Raw genomic sequence first — 19,919 nt, 5'->3', positions numbered from 1 at the left:
ACCCTCCCTTCTAGCAGTTACTAACAATTTTTATTTAAATGTTTGTGCCTACTTATTTTTCTTGGAGACAATTATAATAACCACAACATGAAAAAACATGTAACTATGTATTTTTGTCAGACAGGACCATACAGCACTGAATGCGAACAAAGTTGTCTAATCCTCAACTACCAAAAGTAAAGCTTACATTCATCATAAATATTCATAGTTGATATATCTGCCTATTGTATTTCTATGTTTACAGGTCTATATTTCTAAGGTTAATTAAGATATCCTTACACTAATTGTTTGTGTATGTATGGCAAACAACTGACTACTTGTTTTTAGTTATTTCAGAGCTTGCAATGTTGGGTAACATAAGTTTATGTGGCCCATGAGTTTAGAGGGTGTGTCACAATATCTATCAATTTAACCACTTTTGCAGTAAAATATTTTTACACAACCATCCATTTAATAAATTAGAGACATCATAGATTTGAAAAAACATTGTTGTGTTTTGTTATACCTCGGGTAGGTGTATCTACAATTTTTGGGGGCTTTGCCACTAGCCTATCTTCAAGGTCTTTCCAGCTAGGATGGCTCTTTTCCCCGATGCTACTTCAGCCCCACTCACAGCTGTTGGACAAAGAAGAACATTTTGGGATTAATTGAATTCAAAGTTCTCTCTAATGTTTTTCTGGGCCTGCAATAAACATGCAATATAATGCAATTATCTCTGTGTTGCTCTGTTTCTAGCAACAGAGATACATTCCTCTCCTCCAAAGTACATTCACTTAGTGAATCCCCCCCCCAAACAAAATGGAACATGACCTCTTCAACATTTCCCAAGAGAATCTTAATCTTTTGTATTTTATGGAAACAAATACTCATGTTTTTTTTACTAAAGCAATAAGTTACTTTTTACCATTGGCATGTGTAAGCAGCTTAATTATATCACCCAGAATAGCAAATGGAGGACAGGGCCTAATGATGATGACCATTTAGACTGATGATGCTACTGAAGGTGATGATGAACAAGGTCAGACCTGAATCCTCATTACAACTCTGAAAAATTATTCAAATACCACAGTGAACCATTTATGCTGGCTTTGTATTCTTGTTGCTTGGGTAAATTCCATTATGCAGCTTAGAATTTTTCTCACCCTGGTGTCAATGCAGAAATATTGATTGGGTCGCATAGACCTATCGCGAGGAAAATTAAAAAGAAAAATGTATATTGATTCTTGACAATTCGATTGAAAGCAAAACAACAAATTTCATTTATAATTATAAAACTCACTCAACACATGTAGGCCTAGGCAATTTTATGGCAAACCAGTTACATTTGTATAATGATAGCTTATTTTCTTGGTCGAGTAGAAAAGGCTGAATCCATGGTAGGTTATTGTACTTGTTCAACAGCATCTATAATCAATCATCTTCCCGGCCTCATGTCAAGTGTGTGCCATTTAAAACAAATTGAGATTAAATATATTAGCAGAGCCAAGGGAACTTGAGGTCAGTAACAAAGACAGGAAAACATTTCTGCCACAATGGTTTGAAATTGCCCATGGGAAAATTATGTGATGTGATTGTGGTAAGGTTCTGTATAGGGACCATAGAGATCCTATTAAATCACTATAGCGGTATGTCATAAACCCACAAAGTTCCAGAATGGAGGTGAAAATGGCAGCCATAAAGGTCAGGAAGAAATCCAAGCCAGTCTAATCAGAATGAATGGCAGTAGAGGCATAATCCTGTAGGCATGTGATACATAAAAAATGTTGCAATAGAATTTGTCAACCTAAAATTTGTCATATAATTATAAATACAGTTTATACGGGTTGTACATACATTTTCTGCATATAGCCTCTAAAATATATGTAAACAGACCATAAATGTCAACATTTTTGTTTTCTTGGAAAGCTGTGAGTTCTATTATATGATACAACATAAGTAATTGTTGCATTTACAACTTGTCTAAATCCTATCACATCAACAGATTTCAGCCAGCTGTGAATTGACTGCATTTTTTAAAGATACACTATGCAGAAATCACCCTGCCATTTCCTAGTTGCTTAAATTCTCATTTCAGTTTATGTGACAAAACAAGCAAGTATAGTGTAGAAAATCATTATACCATCTAAATCACTGTGCTGTGAAATATTGTATTTTCAGCTGTTTGAAGCTAGTGTACAAAACTGAAAGTAAAAGATCCAAAAACAAAATGTAATAACGGGAAGCATAGAAATAGCGCACATAGAACAGATCTACATCTTCTTAGACTTGCTTTCAATGCTTACATTTCTATGTGAAATTAGTCTTCACCCAGAAAGTTACATATTGCAGCTTAAAATGTAATGTTGGCATATTGTCAGTTCATTTGAAAAATGTTTGGAATCATTACTCTAAAACTGCCTGGCTAGCTGTCTATCAAACTGTGCTGATAAATTATTCAAATACATTATTTTACACAGTATCTTATCACATCACTGGTAAACCATGGTTGACTAACTCCCTGACCAAAATGGCTGACATTTATCCCAACATAAGCAGGTTTTTTTCAGTTCTAGTATTGTAATTCCCAGTTATACGTCAGGAACACTATCGCTCCATACAGGCTGAATCGTGTAGCTACTGTCTCTTTAAATGCGTAATTTTGCACTGCTCATGCTCGGAGCTTTGTCCAGGAGTTTCACCGTTGAAAAACCAGCTGTGCGAGCATCTTCACGAAGGGGACTCGTGTTGTTATTCATCGGCGAATATCGCTCTCTCTGACAAGGATTAAAAGGATTTTAATGCAAATAACTCGTTATCTTCGGTGAATGCGCCTAACCTGGACGTGGGAAAAAGCGGAACGGAGAACGGTCAACTTGATCTATTTGTCCGGGTTGCTGCATTCTCCACCGCAGCGAACAACATCCAAAACCGACTCTTGCAATGGAAATAGGAATCCAGAACTAACATCAATCCTGTGACAAACTCTTTTCTTCCAGTTTTTCTGGAAACATTAGAATGGCGAACTTGAAAATTGCTTGGAAAATACTTCATTTAGAATAGGCCTACAACTTATACACAACAATTTTCTTTGGTTTTTTAAAATGGCTTCTTAGCCTGAGGGAATAACGGTGTGTGCATTCATTAGTTCAAGAAAGTTTAATAGGAGTGCATTAAAGTCAGTGCAAATTTCCAAGCTTCGTTGTCCGATGATGCTCTAACGTTAGTTGCCTGAGATGACTCTAGCAATATGCTCAGATTTCAGAGTTATGTTTATATAGTCTATAAATAAGCCTATTTGGACGTTGAGTGTATGTATTATTACACTTTATGGCTATCCCATGCATACGCCCATGCTTTGTTTACAAATGATGTATTACCAATAAGTGACGTATAGTTGGTCACTCCAGCTGTTTAAGTGTGAATAAGGGAGTCTTCACCAGAAAAGTAGACCTTTACCTGTTTCTAAAGTAGAATGGGTGGGGACTGCCGCGGAATGCGTCGACGCACATGGACTAAATATTCAAATACGAGACCCCAGGACATACAAATATATTTCGGGGCATTTCTTATGCTGTACTTGGTGTTTTACACCGAAGCATCAGTCTCCAAGTCCTGTGATAAAAATTGCTTCTCTGGGAAATGCACCAATGGGACTTGCGTCTGTGACCAAGGATGGGTTGGAGACCTGTGTCAACACTGTCAGGGAAGATTCAAGTAAGTATCCACAAATATAATGTTTCAAAGTAACATTCTAATTGAGTATTGGTTGGTTGTATCTAGACTACTTTGTAACCTTTGTTCAAAGACAAATTCAACTAGACATTATTACAACCTCGGTCTGAAGTAGACAATTATTGGTATGCCGCTGATGCTTCAAAATCTTCAACCAATATCGAGAGCCATGACTCCATAACCCGGCGCATTCCTTTGTTATTGCTCTCTGGCCACGCCACAATATAAAGTCTTTACATTTCCCGCAAGGGTGGTTTTTGTCCAAATAATTATCTCAGGGGAATCTTATCGATTTCCCAATCAAATAGGCCTAGCAGCAGTCACCTGTAGACTCAACAGATAAAGCCATGTTTTTTTGATCTTGTGGTTGGGGCTTGCAATTGCTGTCATTTCATGGCTAACCTAACTTAGCAGGCGTTAAATAAATGCCTGAGCACAGTCCCCACGTCCAGTTCAGGGGAAACTGGAAGCTAGGTTGAAGATACTGTATCCCTGAAAACTGGATGCATCTAGGTGTTGCACACACCACTAAGGGTGATTCCTGGGACACACTATTTAAAGGAGAAGTTTACCCAAAGTCCAGAAACTCCCAAGTGATTCCACACATTGAAACTAGTTCAGTGGAGTTTGTTCTCTCCCTGTTGTGCTGTACTGAAACAACTGCCAAAAAAACGGGTTACGTTGCCGTATGTACACCCAATACAATTGCAATCAGTCTATAACCGTCAACGACAATCAGAAATCAACCGATATGAATCAGACAGTGGGGCGCCGCCTGAAGCTAGGTTGAAGATAAATGGGTCACGTGACTCATGACGTTGCCGGATGTACACCCAATACAATTGAAATTAGTTGGTTGGTCAGAAAGTTCAAATCAATGTTTCATAGTTGTGGTGTAGATGTACTGTAGATCGAATTGCACAAAAAAAAAAAAATCCCTACTATGGGGTCATATTAGCGTGCTATCCCGGGTTTAAAACACTTTTAAAAATCCATTACGTACCTTTGACGAAGGGAAAGGACATCAGAAGATCTTCTAGTTTCAGGTACAGCACAATAAAAAATATCATTACAGCCTACTTGGAAATTACGATATGAAACATTGATTTGAAGCTTCTGACCAACTAGTAGGTCAGGCGATGCCCCACTGTCTAATTCACATCGCGTGATTTCTGATGATTGTTCTCGACTATATCGACTGATTGGTTCTGGGGTGGGATGTAGGCCTAGCTCTGCTACACTGACAGTGAATTCATGATTCAGAAAGTGTGGGCAAATTCACTGTTTTATTGAGCTACTTTTGTCAAAAGTAATATCTGATTTCAAATCAAATTTTATTGGTCACACACACATGGTTAGCAGATGTTAATGTGAGTGTAGCGAAATGCTTGTGCTTCTAGTTCCGACTGTGCAGTAATATCCAACAAGTAATCTAACAATTTCACAACAACTACCTTATAAACTACCACGCTGTCTGTGTGGCTGGACCATTTCAGTTTGTCCGTGATGTGTACGCCGAGGAACTTAAAACTTTCCACCTTCTCAACTACTGTCCCGTCGATGTGGAAAGGGGGGTGCTCCCTCTGCTGTTTCCTGAAGTCCACAATCATCTCCTTTGTTTTGTTGACGTTGAGTGTGAGGTTATTTTACTGACACCACACTCCGAGGGCCCTCACTTCCTCCCTGTAGCTGTCTCGTTGTTGTTGGTAATCAAGCCTACCACTGTAGTGTCGTCTGAAAACTTGATGACTGAGTTGGAGGCGTGCATGGCCACGCAGTCATGGGTGAACACGGAGTACAGGGCTGAGAACGCATCCTTGTGGGGCCCCAGTGTTGAGGATCAGCGGGGTGGAGATGTTGTTACCTACCCTCACCACCTGGGGATGGCCTGTCAGAAAGTCCAGGACCCAGTTGCACAGGGCAGGGTCGAGACCCAGGGTCTCGAGCTTGATGACGAGTTTGGAGGGTACTTTGGTGTTAAATGCTGAGCTGTAATCGATGAACAGCATTCTTGCATAGGTATTCCTCTTGTCCAGATGGGTTAGGGCAGTGTGCAGTGTGATTACGATTGCGTCGTCTGTGGACCTATTGGGGCGGTAAGCAAATTGGAGTGGGTCTAGAGTGTCAGGTAGGGTGGAGGTGATATGATCCTTGACTAGTCTCTCAAAGCACTTCATGACGACTGAATTGAGTGCTATGGGGCAATAGTCGTTTAGCTCAGTTACCTTAGCTTTCTTGGGAACAGGAACAATGGTGGCCCTTTTGAAGTATGTGGGAAGAGCAGACTGGGATAGGGATTGATTGAATATGTCCGTGAACACTCCAGCCAACTGGTCTACGAATGCTCTGAGGACACGGCTAGGGATGCCGTCTGGGCCGGCAGCCTTGCTATTGTTAACACGTTTAAATGTTTTACTCACATTGGCTGCGGTGAAGGAGAGCCCGCAGGTTTTGGTAGCAGGCCGTGTCAGTGGCACTGTATTGTCCTCAAAGCAAGCAAAGAAGTTGTTTAGTTTTTCTGGGAGCAAGACGTCGTTGTCCACGACCGGGCTGGTTTTCTTTTTGTAATCCATGATTGACTGTAGACCCTGCCACATATGTCTTGTTTCTGAGCCGTTGAATTGCGACTCTACTTTGTCTCTATACTGACGCTTAATTCTTGCCTCAATTCTTTGAGTCAAGAAATGTGTACTTTTTCACCTAAAACATTTGAGATGATTTTATATCATTATTTTATGAAGCTGACTGCCACAGCAGCGGAGATGGTTAACAACTGCACATGTGTGCTCTCAGGGGAATCCCTTCTACGTAGAAACTGCACGTTATGCCCTTATCCAAAGATGCACATTTTCTTTGGCGGACAAGTGAAGACAGCGTTACACGTTAGTTATACAAATGAATCAAACAACCTACAAATATGTCTGACTATGACATACTCATGAGTGATGAAGAAAACAACTGGAGGTGCACAGATCGAACCGTATTTATTTGAGCCTGAGTATTCGGGTGAAGAATTGAGGCAAATTAAGCTTCAGATGTCCGCTGCTGCTCTTGCCACCTAAGACGCAGCAGTAGCTGTACCACAGATCCAACCCATCCCCAGGATCAAGACCGACTGGTCATGCAGTTGTGGCAATTGCGCTCCAATTCCTCAAAGGAGGAATGTTTGTGCTGTGGAGAATTCGAATACGTGACTACAATTCTTACAAAAATGGAGGATGATGATGAGGAGCAGTTAGTTTGCTTTTGCGACCACTGGGATTTTGCTGCCAACAAACTCTGGTGTTCTGAAAAAAAAAATCTGTATTCCAAAAACGAATGGGAGACGCACCCCTGTTCCAGTTGGGCCAAATGGACAGTTATCTAATGAGTAAGTAGCCAAACGTTATTGAATGATCGCTTATCGTAAACCTCTATGAGCGGGATCGTTAGTGGGTCCATGTTTTCACATTAGCCCAAAACTCTATAGCCTATGTTTTATTTAACACCATTATTTTGGGGATATTCTATTCTGCAATGTAAGGTTACAGTGTCTATCTCTCTTACACTGATGTTCAGGATAACATGGTTTCATATTAGTTGATAACTGATATTGAAAGGTGATATGATGCAGTCTAACTAGATAAGGCGGCCTAGGCTACTTCATCCTAATGTAAGCTAAATGCATTGGCTACAAATACTGGCATGTGATGAAGGATAACATGTCCAATATAATTATATAAATGCATATCAAACATATACAGTGCCAGTCAAACGTTTGGACACAACTACTCATTCCAGTGTTTCAGTTTCTACTCATTCAAGGCACACCTGTTAATTGAAATGCATTCCAGTTTACTCTCACAAAGCTGGTTGAGAGAATGTCAAGAGTGTGCAAAGCTGTCAATAAGGCAAAGGGTGGCTACTTTGAAGAATCTCGAATATAAAATATTTTTTGATTTGTTTATCACTTTTTTGGTTACTACATGATTCCGTATGTGTTATTTCATAGTTTTGATGTCTTCACTATTATTCTACAATGTTGAAAATAGTTAAACTAAAGAAAAACACTTGAGTGAGTAGGTGTGTCCAAACTTTTGACTGGTACTGTATATATTCAATTAAATTAATACAGTATTGTAATATTATTAATGCATTTCAATCTCCTTGCAGGGGATTAGACAGATGAACTGCAGGCACCAGATGCCCAAACTTCAAAACCAGAAACATGGAGACATCAACACTTGTCATTTTGAATAAATATTAACACTTTTATTGGTTTTCCTGTATCTATGCATGAGTCCTTAAAATAAAGTCCATTGTACAAAATAGGTAATTCCCAAGTGAGGGACATTTTAAGTAGATAAACCTCCAACATTCATAAACTTGTTCAGTACATGGAAGACTTGCACACAGTGCAATCCCCTGGGACAGAAAATCACATCTGAATAGGAAGAATGAGCTTCATAAGTTACAATGTCCTGACAAATCTGCATGATAAACAATAACATGGGTGAATCTATTTCTATATAACACTGTGATGTTGCACACTCCATAATAAGAACCTGGGATATGGTGACTATCCTAGTGGCTGGGAGGTTCCCAACAAGTTCTTTACAGCTGCAGGTTGTCTGGGTGATATGTCCTTCAAGCAGAGACAAGGGGCATGAAATTAACCTCTGCTATTGGTCCAATCTTTTTGTTAACAGTTTTGCATATTTTTAGGCTTGTTCAGTTGTTTACAGAAGAGTAAAATAACTCAGCCTCTAATTTTAATTAGTAACACCAAACCTAAAGTTAGGTAAACAGACACTGCATGCAGCTAGTTAGCAAGCTAGCTAAACAGACTCATCAACAGAATAAACAAATAACTTGGCTGGCTAGCAAGGCTAGAATGAACAGAACACAGCTGTCTGTTAAAAAATTTAGTTGGGCAGAACTGTTTTCTCCTGCCAAGCCAATGCAATGGAGTGCAATGTGATCAGGTTTCCCACTTCTTTCCTTTAAAACAAATGGGGAAAAAATATTTGCTACATGTCTTTAGCTGGCTAGCAATTTCATTACTTCATGATATAAAAACACATTGTAATTTACACATTGCTGAATCTACGATTAGGCCTCGTTTGTTTAGTTGTTCATCTCTAAGCAGCCGATAAGCAAGACGATAGTTTGCCTACTAACGTTAGCTAGCTATCACATCCAACGTGTTAGCTAGCTAGCTAGTTTGGCAATGGGCTGATAAACATCATATGAGAGTAATTTGTTGAACATTTTAACATAATTTGGTGAATAAATAACTTTATAGTTACATTTTGCGAAGTTCTCCTCATTCTTTTTCTCCCAAGCGGGGACTTCGGTCCGTCATTATTTTGCAAAGTATTATGGAATAGCCTTCCTAGCGAAGGATACATGGGATGCTGCCTTCATAATCGCCCGAAAGAAGGCACCTTAGAAGGCAGCATTTTAAGGTACTTTGCGATTGGGACAGGCCAATATTTACGTCCTGCCTAGAAGAGCTGCCTCAAAAGGCAGCATCCTTGTCGATTGGGACACAGTCCATACCTCGTTCATATGCATGCTACACGCGCAGTGATGCAAGGTTGGCTGCAGGAGTATTTACATCGTATTTACTATTTCAAATTGCTACTAACCATCTTCTGCATCTCTGTATCTTTTATCGGAGAACAGTAACATTTGGTGCCTTCTTCCCTTGATTTCCTGTGCAAAGTGCAGCCAGGGACCGAACACCAGCTTGCTCTTGCTGCCATCTCTTTTTCAACTTTGCGTAACTAACTTTACCTGCGATATGCCTAACTCTGTCAAGTTTCTCACCCGCGTATTCTCCCCCACCCCCAAAGCTCCATAAAAGGGCATATACTGTACATATTTCATGTAGCAGGGTCTCCCCCACAAGGGCGCACATATGTGGTTGCTACCCATCTCCTCTGCTGTGGCAGTCAACGACATAAAATAATGATATAAAAATGTTTTAGGTGAAAAAGTACACATTAACTGAACCAAAACCGATAGTACTTTTGACAAAAATAACTCATTCTGCCAGGCGCTTCCAATAAAATAAGGAATTTGTCCACACTTTTTTGAACTTCTGAATCATGATTTCGCTGGCAACGGAGCTAGGCCTACATCCAGCAACGTCATCACGTGACTCGTTTTTTTTTGCAGCCGTTTCAGTACAGCACTAAAGGGAGAGAGAGGAGGAGAGGGCAAACTCCCCCAAACAAGTTGCAATGTATGGAATCTCTTGGGAGTTTCTGGATTTTGGGTAAACCTGGGTACATTTTGGCATCCACATGCTTTCTATCCAAATCAGTTTGTGCATATATTATGATGACATTGTCACGTTTTGGTCTTCGGCAAGGGATTTTTCGTCTGCTTTTGCAGACGACTAAGACTTCCTCGGCAAAAACGTCAAAATTTATGACAATTTCTTGAGTTATGTTAGATTAATTCATACTATTTTGAGGAAGTGTATACTGGCTACGGTGTCTCGAGGGACGTTTTTAAAGTTTTTTTTTTAAGGGTGTATGTGAGGCACAGATGTTCACTTTGCCCTAGCCAAGTTCAGCTAGGAGAAATGGGGCGGCAGGTAGCCTGGCGGGTAGGAGCTTTGGGCCAGTAACCGAAAGGTTGCTGGATCAATCCCCAAGCTGACAAGGCAGTTAATTTTCTTAGGGCTGAGATCCCGCTAACAGGATCGATATGACAACAGCCAGTTCAAAACAACAGAAATCTCATAGTTAAAATTCCATAAAAACACATTTTTCACACCATTTTAAAGATACACTTCTTGTTAATCTCACCAGAGTGTCTGATTTCAAATAGGCTTTATGGTGAAAGCACCACAAACAATTATGTTAGGTCAGAGCCAAGTCACAGAAAAACACAGCCATTTTTCCAGCCAAAGAGAGGAGTCACAAAAATCAGAAATAGAGAGAGAATTAATCACTAACCTTTGATGATCCTCATCAGATGACACTCATAGGACCTCATATTACACAATACATGTATGTTTTGTTCGATAAAGTTCATATTTATATAAAAAAATCTCAGTATACATTAGCGCGTTATGTTCAGTAGTTCCAAAAACATCTGGTAATTTTGCAGAGAGCCACGTCATTATAAATGTTGATGAAAATACAAGTGTTATACATAGAACTTTAGATACACTTCTCCTTAATGCAACCGCTGTGTCAGATTTCAAAAAAACTTTACGGAAAAAGCAAACCATGCAATAATCGGTGCTCAGAGACCAAACAAGCCAAAAAGATATCCGCCATATTGTGCAGTCAACAGAAGTCAGAAATAACATTATAAATATTCACTTACCTTTGATGATCTTCATCAGAATGCACTCCCAGGAATCCCAGTTCCATAATAAATGTTTGTTTTGTTTGATAATGTCCATCATGTCCAAATTCCTCCTTGTTGTTACCGCGTTCAGCCCAGTAATCCAACTTAATGACGCACGAGCAGACGAAAAGTCCAAAAGTTCCGTTACAGTCCGTAGAAACATGCCAAACGAAGTATAGAATCAATCTTTAGGATGTTTTTAACATAAATCTTCAAGGCATTCTGGCAGACCTCTGACTCATTCCCGTCTCATTCGCCCCACTTCACAGTAGAAGCATCAAACAAGGTTCTAAAGACTGTTGACATCTGGTGGAAGCCTTAAGAAGTGCAACATGACCAATATCCCACTGTATCTTCAATAGGGAAGGAGTTGAAAAACGACCAACTTCAGATTTCCCACTTCCTGGTTGGATTTTTTCAGGTTTTTGCCTGCCGTATGAGTTCTGTTATACTCACAGACATCATTCAAACAGTTTTAGAAACTTCAGAGTGTTTTCTGTCCTAATATACTAATAATATGCATATATTAGCAACTGGGACTGAGTAGCAGGCAGTTTACTCTGGGCACCTCTGGGCACCTTATTCATCCAAGCTACTCAATACTGCCCCCAGCCATAAGAAGTTAACCCACTGTTCGCCGATGACGTGAATGTGGATTTAAGGCAGCCCACCACACCTCCTACATTTCAGTTGAAGGCATTAATTTGTACAACTGACTGGGTATCCCCCTTTCCCCATGTTCTTATATTCATGATGAGATAAGTAGCTAACGTGAGTTGGCTTACGTTAGAATGTGTGACCAGTGCGGTAAGCATTTGCCTGCATAAATGTTTGCAATCATCAGTGCATGCCCTTTGCAGTTGAAATGTATAGCCGATACATTTTGTATTGGATAACAGTAAGGAACATGGGTTCTGTAAGAAAACATTGTCGTAATGAAGTTAGCTTGTGTTTGTCACAATGTACTGTCATGGTTTGTGCTATCTGGGATCGTTATGGCGTGCCTACCCCCATTGAAGTTGATGTTTAAAATAGTTAAGGGTTAAGGTCAGGGTTAGGTTAAAAACCCATATCGGTCAGGCTCTAATTTTTATGTCTCTGTCCAGTATGAAAGAAGTTAGAGGTAGTTTGATGAACCAATGCTAACTAGAGTTAGCACAAGTAATGGTATTCATTGGCTATCAGCTAGCACGCTAGTCAGCAATTTTATTAGCGCTAGTTAGCAACTTCCTTCAAACCGCACACAGAGACATAAAAATGGTATCCACGAGTTCATCTGACTCTGGGGAAGTTGATAAAGGGTCTCATTGCCAAGATTCTGAAGTATCCCTTCAAGCTTTCATGTACCGAATAAAAAAAATAAAAAGTTCAATGTGTTTCCATTGCATTTTCAACTCTACTGATAGTTGTCACAGAAACTGGTGCATTAAATAGCAAATGTGCACCTGCACTCTAGCCAACAACTCTTAGATAGTGCAGGTTGGCTAGTCTACATAATGAGATTATTAGGGATAAGAGCAAGAATATTTTTACTTGTTAAACAGCAGCCAAGCATCGATCATCATGTCACCAGAATAAGACCCTCAATATTTGGAAAGCAGCATCAAGCTCATCCAGTTTCCATCACAGTTGTTGTGTTTTTTTGTATGCAATTAAAACTGTGGATGGAAAGTGGTTACTCAGAGGAATTATTTGTGTTTCTGGCTTCTTTAATTCTTATGGGCAGGTTGGACGGTAGCGTCCCACCTGGCCAACATCCGGTGAAATTGCAGAGTGCGAAATTCAAAAATACTAAATTCAAATATTTAACCTTCTTGAAAATGTATGTGTTATACATCAAAATAAAGCTTAACTTCTTGTTAATCTAGTCGCTGTATCAGATTTAAAAAAGGCTTTACGGTGAAAGCACACCATGCAATTATCTGAGGACAGCACCCCGCATACAAACACATGAAAATCTTTTTTCAACCAGGCAGGTGCGACACAAAAGTCAGAAATAGCGATATAATTAATGCCTTACCTTTGAAGATCTTCTTCTGTTGGCACTCCAAAATATCCCAGAAACATCACAAATGGTCCTTTTGTTCGATAATGTCCTTCTTTATGTCCCAAAAATGTCAATTTATTTGGAGCGTTTGATTCAGAAATACACCGGTTTCAACTCGCCCAACATGCCTACAAACTATCTAATAAGTTACCTGTAAACGTAGTCTAAACGTAGTCTAAACATTTCAAACAACACTTCAAACAACACTACTTGAGTCATTTTATATTAGGGTATCTTTACTTTTACTCAAGTATGACAATTAGTACTTTTCCCACCACTGGTTGCAACAATGTTTCGATGTTTGGAGCGTGCCTAGATGATCAAAGGCTATATAAGCGAGTAAAACAACAAGACACTCACATCCATACCTGAAATCCTGCGGCCAGGCCCTAATCCAACCTCAGGTACCCTAAAACATAAATAATCGATACAAGTTAAGACGGAAAAAACTGTTTCTAATACCGGATAAAAACAACGTGGAGCGCGCTCCTGTTCACGTGTACCAAAACAGTAGAGTCCACCTGGAGTGACACTTACAATGAATAGGACTACTTCTTAATTTCTCAAAAGAAAAACATAGAACATTTTCTAAAGACTGTTGACATCTAGTGGAAGCCATTGGAACTGCAACCAGGTTCCTAATAAGGGTATCCCATAGAAAACAATTGGAAAATTATATGACCTCAAATTATTTCCCCCCTGGATGGTTTGTCATCGGGGTTTCGCCTGCCAAATCAGTTCTGTTATACTCACAGACATTATTTTAACAGTTTTAGAAACTTTAGAGTGTTTTATATGCATATCCTCGCTTCTGTGCCTGAGTAACAGGCAGTTTACTTTGGGCAAGCTTTCATCCGGATGACAAAATACTGCCCTCTACCCAAGAGAGGTTAAAGGCCCGGTGCAGTCAAACTAGATTTCCTGTGTTTTTATATTTCCACACTATGAGGTTGGAATAATACTGTGAAATTATGAAAATAATGATAATGCCCTTTTAGTGTATGAAAAGACGTAAAGCGTAAAAATCGTCTGTCCTTGGTTGCAACACTCACTACCGAGTTCCAAACTGCCTCTGGAAGCAAAGTCAGCACAATAACTGTTCGTCGGGAGCTTCATGAAATGGGTTTCCATTGCCGATTAGCAGCACACAAGTCTAACAGGCTGACTACACCAATCGCGTTGTGTGCGCGAGCGCGAGCATTGCAAAAATAAATGTAGAAATCTATATTATTCAATTATTGCACCCACACTGCAAACCAACGAGCGTCTGCTTTGCCAAGGACTTAAATAGAAGTCAGTTCTATTTCTGATGCAGATTGTGCTGCAAGTCCTGCCTCTCCCATCTCCTCATTGGTTTATAGAAGCAGGTACCCACTTGTCATCTCCTCATTGGTTATATCCATGTGAGTGACTGAAAGAAGAAATAGGTCGGTGGCGGTAATACACCTAATTTATGAAAGTTGCCAATCACACTATAAAGTCAAGAGAAGAAAAAGCCAGGAAGGAGGAGAGAGGACTAGAAACGAGTCGGTTGACCGTTTTATGTGTGGATTAATTGGTGGAGTACAGGAACTTGTGCATTTCAAGTAAAATAACAACTGAATGTTTATATCCCAGGACAAATTAGCTAGCAACAGCAAGCTAGCTAAATAGGACAAATTTGATAGCAAGTGCAAGCTAGCTAGCTAAATTGCCATACATGTTTAAAGCTTTTCGAACCTGTCCCCAAATTAATATAATTGGTTCAGAGTTTGTTTTGATATTTTAACCTGCGTGTCGTGATCGCTTTTGGTGTGGGGGAACAAAATACATTTATGCACGATGGCGCACGCTCACAGCCGGTTTGGGTTCCGTGTAAGATCACCATGTGCAATGCCAAGCATTTGCTGGAGTGGTGTAAAGCTCGCTGCCATTGGGACTCTGCAGCAGTGGAAACATGTTCTCTGGAGTGATGAATCACGCTTCACCATCTGGATGTCCGACGTACAAATCTGGGTTTGGTGGATGCCAGGAGAACTCTACCTGCCTGAATGCATAGTGGCAACTGTAAAATTTGGTGGAGGAGGATTAATGGTATGGGTCTGTTTTTCATAGCTCGGGCTAGGCCCCTTAGTTCCAATGAAGGGAAATCTTAACGCTACAGCATACAATGACATTCTAGACGATTCTGTGCTTCTAACTTTGTGGCAACAGTTTTGGAAAGTCCCTTTCCTGTTTCAGCATGGTCGGTTTGAGATCGGTTTGGAAGAGCTTGACTGGCCTGCACAGAGCCCTGATCTCAACCCCATTGAACATCTTTGGGATGAATTGGAATGCCGACTGCGAGCCAGGCCTAATCGCCCAACATCAGTGCCCGACCTCACTAATGCTCTTGTGGCTGAATGGAAGCAAGTCCCTGCAGCAATGTTCCAACATCTAGTGGAAAGCCTTCCCAGAAGAGTGGAGGTTGTTATAGCAGCAAATGAGAGACCAACTCCATATTAATGCCCATGATTTTGGAATGAGATGTTCGGCGAGCAGGTGTCCACATACTTTTGGTCATGTAGTGAACAAATAATTTTGGTCAGTTCAGAACCAATTCTTATTTACAGTGACAGCTTACCGGGGAACAGTGGGTTAACTGACTTGTTCAGGGGCAGGACATTTTTTTTTAACCTTGTCAGCTCGAGGATTCAATCTAGCAACCTTTCGGTTACTGGCCAAACGCTCTAACCTACCTGTCACCCCAATTGATGGCTATATATTTTTTGTTGTTGCAGCAATTAGACCTACAGTAGATTACAAAACGTTCTCTGATATTGATCATCAATATCTACAGTGCCTTCAGAAAGTATTCACACCCGTTGACGTTTTCCAAATGTTGTTGTATAATAATAGTGTTTAACATGATTTTTGAATGACTACTTCACCTGCATTAAATATCTGTCAGGTCCCTCAGTCGAGCATTGAATTTCAATCACAGATTGATCCACAAAGACTAGGGAGGTTTTCCAAAAAAAAACGGAACAGAGCTAAGCACAGGCAAAGTCCTACAGGAAAACCTGGTTCAGTCTGCTTTCCAACAGACACTGGGAGACACATTAACCTTTTAGCAGGACAATAACCTAAAACATGGCCAAATATGCACTGGAGTTGTTTACCAAGACAACATTACATTTTCCTGAGTGGCATAATAACGGCTTCGACTTAAATCGGCTTGAAAATCAATGGCAGGACTTGAAAATGTCTGTGTAGCAATGATCAGCAACCAACATGACAGAGCTTGAATAATAAAAAAATAAAAAAATCTGTAAATATTGTACAATCAAAGTGTTCAAAGCTCTTAGAAACGTACCCAGAAAAACTCACAGCTGTATTTTCAAGACATTTGCTACAATTTCTAAAAACATATTTTCACTTCGTTGTAATGGGGTATTGTGTGTAGATGGGTGAGAAAATATAATATATAATCAATTTTGAATTCAGGCTGTAACACAACGAAATGTGGAATAAGTCAATGGGTATGATTACTTTCTGACGGCACTGTATATTTCTCAAAAGGCATAATCGTGGAGATGGGTGATTAGAGGTTCAAAGACACAATGAAGAAATCGCACATACATTATCCCAAAATGGTGTCAATTTGTCACAGGACCACGTCATATGTAATAGGGTTCCTTTGTGCTTTTTGCATCTCCCAACGAGATGTGACATTTCTGTGTGCATTACATGCATTCTGGTAGGAGTGTAGTAAGCCCTATGAATTATCTTAAATTGCAGTATTTTATGTCTTTGGTTGTAGGAGCAGGTATGAGCATTTTCATATCTGTAACCAATGGTTCTCCTCAATTTCTTCCTTTTAGATCTGTTTCCCATGTTTCCCTTAAAGGTTCTGAACCATCAGGTATTTTTGACAAAAGGTACTTAATTGTTACCCAGAAATGATTTGATATTGAGATAAATTAAAAAAAATGGCTGCATTGGACCTTTAAAAAACGATGAATCTAATCGGTGTCCTTGGTCTTAGTTATTTGCTCAAGGGCCTATACATGAGACCAACTTTACCATATTATCCTGGAGGCATACTTACACACCCAGTCTCATTACTCTGCGTGAATGATATCAACTTTAAACAATGCGAAATTCAAATACACAATCATTTGTTTAGCTTCTTTCTATTCTGTGGCAGTATGAAATAACATAAGTTGAATTCAGTGATTACATTTGTTTACTTCTACTTTGTGGCTCTTTGGTGAAACAGTAACATCCATTACTGTAGTTCGGTTTAGCCAATCTGTACTCTATGGCTTAGCGGTGTGTTGAGTAGATTCCATGATCTGGACATGAGCAAGTGCTCGTCTCGTTCTCAACACTTTGTGTACTCGTATGCGTGCTGAAATCTACGCCCACCGTGGCGTATAGCACCGACCACCGGGCGAAATGGTGTGAAAAGAGTGTGTCCCGTGGTTCATGGCTGACTACCTGTATAGAGTGGAAAATAGTAAATTCCTACTCACACGTAAAGTGCTGTGATTGATAATGAACACATTACTTATTGCTGGCAGATTGAGTGTGAAAGCCTCTTAAAACTGGTCAACGTGATTGGAAATAGTGAATATGTAGGCTTATTTGATTATGAACATTGATCAACCATCCCTGAGTGTAGAGTTGGCTTAGGGGAGGGTCTGCAGATTTTTCCTTTAGTACAGGCCTTGATTGATGGCCTGTATTGGCCTAATGTGAGGAGTTGAGGGAATCAGCACCTTTGCATCATCCAGCAACTTTCACATTTGGACCATTTGTCATCGTCCCCTGGACTCACTATTTAAAAGAAAGGGTAGACACTACTGGGTCACACTTGTCAGATCTTGCTGAATAGAATTTGATTGGGTGCATGTCTATCATCAGGATGCAAATGACAGCACATTTGATATTTAAAATTAAACGGCCCAGGCAGATGATGTGGTTACAATGAATTAAGGTATTTGCTGTAATACATTTTAAAAAATTATTGAAAAAATTGTGGAACTATTTTAGTGCTGTAATGTTACTTAGGCCTATTTGCATTATGTACCTTGAAACTACTGTGAAATAACTGTAATTACTGTCATATTTCTAAATACCAACCATTTATTATCTAAGGACAACTAATTTGAGTAATCTAAATCTAATTTAAATGTAATCCATTTTCAGCAGAGGATGCTCTTTACCTCAATCTTTTAGGATTTAGGGGTCACTGGTCCAGTTTTATGTGGGACTAGTACTGTTTGTGGAGGGTAATGCCAAGTCATGTGAGAATGGGAACTGAATCTAACCTGAGTGTGGGGCGCTGAAGAGGGATTCTAGGCAGCACATTGATTTAATGAAGTGCCACCATCTATATCCAGATGAAAGCTGGTCATTTCATCCCATTCAAACCATTGAGTTTGTTTATGCTCTCAACCAAAAATGGTTTGTCCTTACATTTGCCCTGGCTGATTTTATGTCCACGCTGTCTGTATTAAAGTTTTTTTGTTTGTTTTGTAAATCTCCAGATTTTAATGTCAGAAATGGCAAGTGTACAGTTCCTCTCTGGGGGAATCTCTATTGGACAGACGCACGTAACATCTTCTGACGCAATAATGCAATATTTTTGTTCTGGGATTTCCGAGAGCATCTGATTCATTAGGGTGAATCAAATCGTTTAGTGGATTACAACAAGTTCATTATCAGTGGCAAATAGGGAAGTTGGAACTGCACAGATGCTGTGTGAGGTTCATAAAAGCTTAAGTGTCAATCAATGAGAGACAGACAGATGCATGAAAAAAAAACATGTGGTTCATCCTTACATTGACTGTGCTTGACGTTAGAGTGGTTCTATTGTAATCAGTAAAATATGTGAGTTATCAGAGTGGAAACATCTTGCTTTGTTTTGTCTATTGATTTTGATATCTGTGCTTTTCATGGCACTGCAGCCCTCTCTAGTTTGTTTCCCTGAGTGTGACTGTCTGACTGTCCCACAGGCTGGATGCTGCAAACAGAGCCAGACAGATCTTGCAACTTGCAGCTAACCCATCCATTAATTATTTCCACAAACAAACACAGTTTCAACCGAGATGCTGCCAAAAACAAAATTCAGGCTACGAGCACTCGCTGGCATCCTAAATTTAAAAAATGCTAGCTCATACTCTTACAGCCTGATAAAGAGGTCAAATTAAGTTTATGTATTGTTTTGAATGCAGGACAAAAAAAAATTGTCTCTGCCAGTTTTGCACATCTGGCAATGAAGCACTTTTGTTATTTTATTCTCTGTCCTCTTATACAGTTGAAGTTGGAAGTTTACACACACCGTAGCCAAATACATTTAAACTCAGTTTTTCACAATTCCTGACATTTAATCCTAGTAAAAATCCCCTGTTTTAGGTCAGTTAGGATCACCACTTTATTTTAAGAATGTGAAATGTCAGAATAACAGTATAGAGAATGATTTATTTCAGCTTTTATTTCTTTCATCACATTCCCAGTGGGTCAGAAGTTTACATGCACTCAATTAGTATTTGGTAGCATTGCCTTTAAATTGTATAACTTGGGTCAAATGTTTCGGTTAGCCTTCCACAAGCTTCCCACAATAAGTTGGGTGAATTTTGGCCCATTCCTACTGACAGAGCTGGTGTAACTGAGTCAGGTTTGTAGGCCTCCTTGCTCGCACACGCTTTTTCAGTTCTGCCCACACATTTTCTATAGGATTGAGGTCAGGGCTTTGTGATAACCACTCCAATACCTTGACTTTGTTATATTTAAGCCATTTTGCCACAACTTTGGAAGTGTGCTTGGGGTCATTGTTCGTTTGGAA

General features: G+C 39.7%; 1 protein-coding gene across 4 annotated transcripts in view; it reads left to right on the top strand.

Annotated features, from left to right (window-relative positions):
* The first annotated feature begins 2,644 nt into the window (after positions 1-2,644).
* The window catches only part of LOC110502559 (attractin-like protein 1), a 349,969-nt gene continuing 332,694 nt past the window's right edge, over positions 2,645-19,919 (top strand). For all 4 annotated transcript variants that reach the window (XM_036960140.1, XM_021580677.2, XM_036960141.1 and 1 more), the window contains exon 1: positions 2,645-3,693. In XM_036960140.1, the coding sequence (XP_036816035.1) occupies positions 3,452-3,693 (242 nt within the window). In that variant the 5' untranslated portion in view covers positions 2,645-3,451. The remainder of the gene's footprint in view (positions 3,694-19,919) is intronic.

The sequence above is a fragment of the Oncorhynchus mykiss genome, chromosome 23 (genome assembly GCF_013265735.2).
Source record: "Oncorhynchus mykiss isolate Arlee chromosome 23, USDA_OmykA_1.1, whole genome shotgun sequence".
Classification (NCBI taxonomy): Eukaryota; Metazoa; Chordata; class Actinopteri; order Salmoniformes; family Salmonidae; genus Oncorhynchus; species Oncorhynchus mykiss.
Note: the sequence above shows the minus strand (reverse complement) of the source record. Positions and strands in the feature narration are given on the sequence as shown.